Source organism: Crocodylus porosus, unplaced genomic scaffold, assembly GCF_001723895.1.
Source record: "Crocodylus porosus isolate Cpor-Errol unplaced genomic scaffold, CroPor_comp1, whole genome shotgun sequence".
NCBI lineage: Eukaryota > Metazoa > Chordata > Crocodylia > Crocodylidae > Crocodylus > Crocodylus porosus.
Window position 1 is genome coordinate 29,686,466 of NW_017728917.1, and position 5,978 is coordinate 29,692,443.

At 45.7% G+C, this 5,978-nt stretch overlaps 1 protein-coding gene across 1 annotated transcript in view; it reads right to left on the bottom strand.

Annotated features, from left to right (window-relative positions):
- The window catches only part of LOC109311361 (cat eye syndrome critical region protein 5 homolog), a 32,964-nt gene that overhangs the window by 6,409 nt on the left and 20,577 nt on the right, over positions 1 to 5,978 (bottom strand). The window contains exons 4-5 of the mRNA XM_019536971.1: positions 3,434 to 3,467; positions 2,094 to 2,268 (exon numbers count right to left, since the gene is read on the bottom strand). Of these exons, the coding sequence (XP_019392516.1) occupies positions 2,094 to 2,268; positions 3,434 to 3,467 (209 nt within the window). The remainder of the gene's footprint in view (positions 1 to 2,093; positions 2,269 to 3,433; positions 3,468 to 5,978) is intronic.

Here is a 5,978-nt window from a genome sequence, read left to right on the forward strand (position 1 = left end):
ACCTAGTCATCCCTTGGGGCGCTCTGGTGAACAAACGTTCCCCCAGATCCTGGTGGTCACCCCTGATAAACTTATAGGTGGCCATCAGAGTGTCAGGCTGATGCCCCCTGGGTGCTGGTCACAGCAACATCTCTCTCAGAAGCAGATTTGGCCCTGGAGATAAACCAGTGATCATCTACTGGGGTGCCACAAGATCCTTTTAAGGTTGTCATGGCAGCCCCTATGTGAGGAGTTAAAGTGCTTTCTGCTCTATCTGCTGGGTGCTGCATGCTTGCTCCAGCATCCCATGGACAAGCAAAGCCCATGGCTACTCCTCTAGGGATTCCTGGCCTCCAGCAAGCCCTTTACTAACTGTCCCTGTAGTGCAGGTGAGGCACTCTGCCACAGGTAGATGGGCAGGGGATCACAGTCTTCAACTGGGCTCATTCCCCAATCCTCCCACGTTCCCACAGCTGCCAGAAGAGGCCACAGAGGCAAGTGGCTCTGATCATGCCGGTGCAAAAGTCCCTGAAGGAGCAGCCACAGTGACAAGGCTGCATTCCCCCACTTAAGTACAGACCTGGGGCAGACAGCAGACAGAGCAGGGCACAGCAGGGTCCTGAGCCCAATGCCCTCCTCTAGTACCTATATTTGTACCTCCAGTCACCCCATTCCAATGCAGGCAGGGACAACTGCCTCATTCAGGGGTGTAATGACCCACCCCAAAGCTCCCAGATCTGCCCCGACCAGTTCCTGCCAGTACCAAGCACCATGCTGTGCCATTTTCTCAGGGATGCCCTTCTGCTGCTGCTACCTGCCCTGCCACCCTGTAGGCACAGAGAGAAGTTCAGCTCCCTGCTGCAACTCACAGCGCTTTGCACAAAATATCATGAGTTACAGTGACTCCCCCAGAACCAACAGATGTTCGCTGTTGGGTCCTGGGGGTTGGGAGATTCAGCTGCAATTTAGAGCAGCTGCAAGTCTGCAATGTGGGGTGGGTGGACTGGAGCCCTCCAGCCTTGGTGGGACTCCAGTCCACCCACCCCACCCTCCAGCACCACCTGAAAAAACTCCAGACTAAACTCTCCCCACTCCCTTCCCTGCCCTCCCATTCTGAAGACAGTACTGGGAACAGGGCTGAGCTGCATCAGTCCAGACCTGCTCCCAGCATGCGCAGACACAAGTTACTGAAGACATTCCATATTGGAGCGTCTTCATCTGAACCCTCATGCAATGAAGGTTTAGACTGTCATGGGATTGGGCCCTTTTAAAGTGCTTTGCAGCCACACACTTGTGTTTGGTCATGGCTGTTGAGTGTTTTCAGGGGCCAGACTGGGCACAAATTATTACTTCTGTTTGTGCCTTTTAAGGGTGCCAAAGTGTGAGGAGATTAGCTGTAATAATTCTGTTTGTTTTTGAAATAAGGTGCTGCTAAATACAGAAAAGTTATGTAAACCTTACCACTACACCTCTGCTTTGAGCTGAGAGAGAGTCAGAGTATGACATTATGGGGGATAAAACTAGATAATAAACAATACTGTTACATTAGCCAGAGGAAAATATCTATATTAGCAACACAGGGGGAGGGTTGTACGATCCATTCTTTTTCTGCTTACCGTTTTGGCTGTGCTTTAAGCAGAGTACAGCTGGCTTTATATGGCAGTGTTGAAGCTAATGAAAGGTGACTCAATACTATACAATAGTTTTATAGTTTCTAGGGTCGGAAGGGACCTGAGCAGATCATCTAGTCTGACCTCCTGCCATGGCAGGAAAGAATACTGGGGTCAAATGACCCCAGCAAGATGTTCATCTGGTGGTGGGATGTGGGAAGGAAAAGTGGTTGAGGGCTTAAAGCAACTCTTACAACTTGGAAAAACTGGTAGAAAAGTGCAAGTATGCAAACCCTGCAAGAACATGTATGTGATAATCTGCAAGTATTGCCAAGCCTGCCACTTCTTCAAAGCCCTGCTTGGGGCCTTTTTACCTACTGTGAAGATTAGTTCACATGGAAACTTAGTATGACACACTTCCTGAATTTATTTGGAACTTTTATGAGGGATATGGAGAAGCCCAGAACAGATTTTTAATCATGTATGTGTTAGAGCAATACCTACCTTGGAGACTGAGCTTCAGCTACCCACATTAGATCCATATTACAAGCAAGAACAGGTATATGTGGGTATTTTGCATGATGATATGGATTTCCTGGATAGCCACTTGTCAGCAAAACATCTATAATCAACTGGAGATTTGTTTCCCATCTGACTGGCTCCCCAAACAAAACAACAGCTGCAGGAATAAAAACATTTGTGAAACGTAATGTAGTTACTCTTGTAGATTATTTGCTGTAAGAAATATATGGAAATGTCAGGTTGATTTAAAAAGATGTGTACATTTAAAAAAAAAAGTCAGTAAAAACAATGGAATGTCAATAAACATATAGATTTCAATCTACCTTTATTTTACACCTCCTTTGTTCCAGAAATAAACACAGAAATTAACACTTAATAAACAATAATGCATACATTTGACACAATTACTTTTTTTACTTTATGTTGTCCCATCCCACTGAACAGTATTAGCTCCTCAGACTAAATTTATAGTTATTAAAAAACATTTAAAATGCCATGCATTACATTCAGTGTGGTATATGCTGAATTAAACTCCACCAGAACTGCCATTTGTCCTCTCACAAATCTACAATATGCATGTTTATATTCTTAGTTCATTTTTTTTTGGATTTCTAGGAATAAGTCACTGGATAGATTTGGCTTGGGCATTTTTCTTTCATGCTTGGGTCTAGTATCCTACTTCCCAGGTTTCAAGTGGGCTACAGGTGAAGGGGATAAAGCTAGAAGCAAAACAGTAGAATGCTTTGCTGCCATCATGTCAGTTACTGCATTGAGTGGGATAAGACAGATTCAGCTGGATTCCATTCAGAGCCAGCCTTCCTTTCCAGAAGGAAAGCAGCCCCTCACCACCTGTCCTACTCCTCAGAGGTACATGGGTAAAAAATGCACACCTATAAAAAAGGGCAGACTTTGCTACACATCATAGGTTCCAGCAGTCATTCATTTCATATACAAATACCAGAATTCTTTAAGCCAGTCATCTAGGTTATCAATGCGATATTCAATAATTTACAACATTAAGCTTAAGTTTACAGTAAAATGATGGTACTTAATTCTGTAACTGTCTTGAATAGCTAAGTGGAAACATGGTTTGGTGATTTTTTTTTTGATGATCCCTTTTATGGACAAGCTGTCAGGCACCAAGTGAGTCCTGAGGAAGAACACTTTGTGCCTGACAGCTTGTCTAACATGTCTCCCAACTATACAGTTGGTCAAAAAGAAGTTTTCACCAAAAAACCACCTTGCTTCTCACATTTTTGGACCATCACAGCTACACCACCACTCCAGCCCTGAATAGATAAGTGAAGATAAGACAAACTGACCCTCAATTTTGGGAAGGTCCACAGCTGGGGAGTGCTGCAATGAGAAAAAGAAAGGAGGTAAATATTTTCTCCTAGATTTAACAGAAGTAAGTTCAAAGCATTACTCCTCTGACTGTTCCCTGCAACACTGATAGGAGATGCATTTTACATTTTCATGTAAGTATTACATCTTGATACCACCTTGCAGAAAATGTAACAGTTTGTAGGACTTAAGTGTGATGTTGGGGCAACAGCTAGAAGCAGAGACTGAATCTGTATATTCTATATTCCCAATTCTGCTGTCTTTACTTGCCAAATTTACCCATCTAGAAAATAAGAATAATTACTTTTCTACCAGGGATACTGCAAGGCATTAACATTTATAGAGGTGGTACACCACATTTTAAAACAATATTTTGCACTAAGATGTTTTATAAAACTGCTACACAAAGTAAAGCCAGAGTATTTGTTTTGTACCACCTTAGATTCATAGATTGTAAGGGGTTGGAAGGGATCTCGCAAGATCATCAGGTCCAGCCCCGCTGCACTAGGCAATAAAGACAACTGGGGTCAGGTGACCCCAGCAAGGTGACTGTCCAGTCTCCTCTTGAAGATTTCCAGGGTAGGTGATTGCACCACCTCTGGAGGGAGCTTATTCCACAGTCTGGACACCCTAACTGTGAAGAAGTGTTTCCTAGTGTTAAACCTGTAATGGTCTTCCAGCAGTTTGTGGCCATTACTCCTGGTTTTCACCAAGGCTGCCCTGGTGAACAGTTGTTCACTGAACCCTTGATGTATTCCCCTGATGTAGCAGTAAGCTGCTACCAAGTCCCCTCTTAGTCGTCTCTTTTTTAGGCTGAAGAGGCCCAAGTCCCTTGGACTTTCCTCATATGGTTTGCCTTACAAGTCTCTGATCATACGGGTGGCTCTTCTCTGGACTCTCAAGCTTTTCCCTGTCCTTGTTGAAGTGTGGTGCCCAGAACTGGATGCAGTACTCCAGCTGCGGTCTCACCAGTGCCGAGTAAAGTGGAAGAATCACTTCCTTGGTTTTGCTTGAGATGCATCGGTTGATGCATGCCAGAGTATTGTTTGCCTTGTTGGCTACAGAATCACACTGATGCCTCATGTTCATACTATGGTCTGTTATTACCCTAGGTCCCTTTCAGTTGTGGTGCTAGTCAGTTTGATGCCACCGAGGCTGTAAGTATGTTGGGGGTTGTTCGTTCCCAGATGGAGTGCTTTACACTTCTCAATGTTGAACTTCATCTGCAGCTCCCAAGCTTTGAAGCCGCCTCGGAGATCTGGTCATAGGATATAATGGGGGAATCAATGAAATATCTGTAACTTTGCTGTTTTTTGTCTGATTCATGATAAACTTGCAGGGGTAGTAGCCTCTGCTGAGAGCATGAAGACTGCCAAATTTCAGGGGCTTGGGTGGAACTGCACCCCAAATTCTTGACAGCAAAACTCATGTCACGTGTGTGTTACACCACATGGGGGTGAAAATTGCAGGGGTGGTGGCCCCTGCTGAGGCCACAAAGCCTGCCAAGTTTCAAGAAGATAGGTGTAGGGGTTTGGGGGTAACTGTACCTCATGCTGCCGACAGGCAAAACTTGTGACATAGATGACCCTGTGTGTGTTAAGGCTCAGCATGCTGAAAACTGCAGGGGTGGTGGCCCTTGCTGAGGCCACGAAGCCTGCCAGCTGTGTGTGCGTCTCACTGAGGAAGTCTGGCTTCTGGGGCCCTGCACCTCTGGCTGCTAGCAGGCAAAACTCGTGATGTGGGTGGGTGACACTGTGTGTATGTTAAGGTACACCCTTCCTGGTGCTGGGGCCTCTGCACAATATGGCAGTTTGCCCCAGTGAGGCCTCTTCCTTCACTACAGCCTCAGGGCCAGTCCACCACTTTACATGACAACAAGTAAAATAACTTAGCTGGCTCAACACCAGCAGCAGCAGCAGCAGCAGCAAAGGTACACAAAGGGAACTGTCACAGAGCCTTTCTTTTTATAAAGGAATTGACAGCAAGCAGTAAAGATGTGTTGTGTTGGACATATGATGTTACTCACGGTGTGTGATGGCTTGTCTTGTGTTTTTATAGATATATGTTTATTATGAAAACAAGGAGTACTTAAAAAAATATATCTTTGGAAGCTTTAGGGTTGAAAACCCCTTTGTCAGGCTGAGGAAGCAGCTGCAATTGGTCCTGGATGGAAGGAATAGTAAAGAAGCCAGATGATGGCGTGGCCCGCAATGCAGGAAAGAAAGCCAGTCAGTGAAAATGGAAATGGAGGCATCAGGGGGTGAGGGACAGGCTGGGGTGGGGGGTAGAGGGGGAAAGGGGGGATGTAGCAGCGCAGGTAAAAGTGCAGAGGTGCCTAGGGGGTCAGATGTCCGGCCGGACGCAGCATGACAGAACTCCACTGTGTATATTGCGTCCATGAGTTATTGTGCCTACTACCTAGGAGGCTGATCAAGTTCAGTTCATAGGCCCAGCTCTGAAAAGTGGTTGGGGGAAAGGGGGCAGGGCTTGCAGCTCTACCTCTCCCCCTACCCCCTCTCCCTC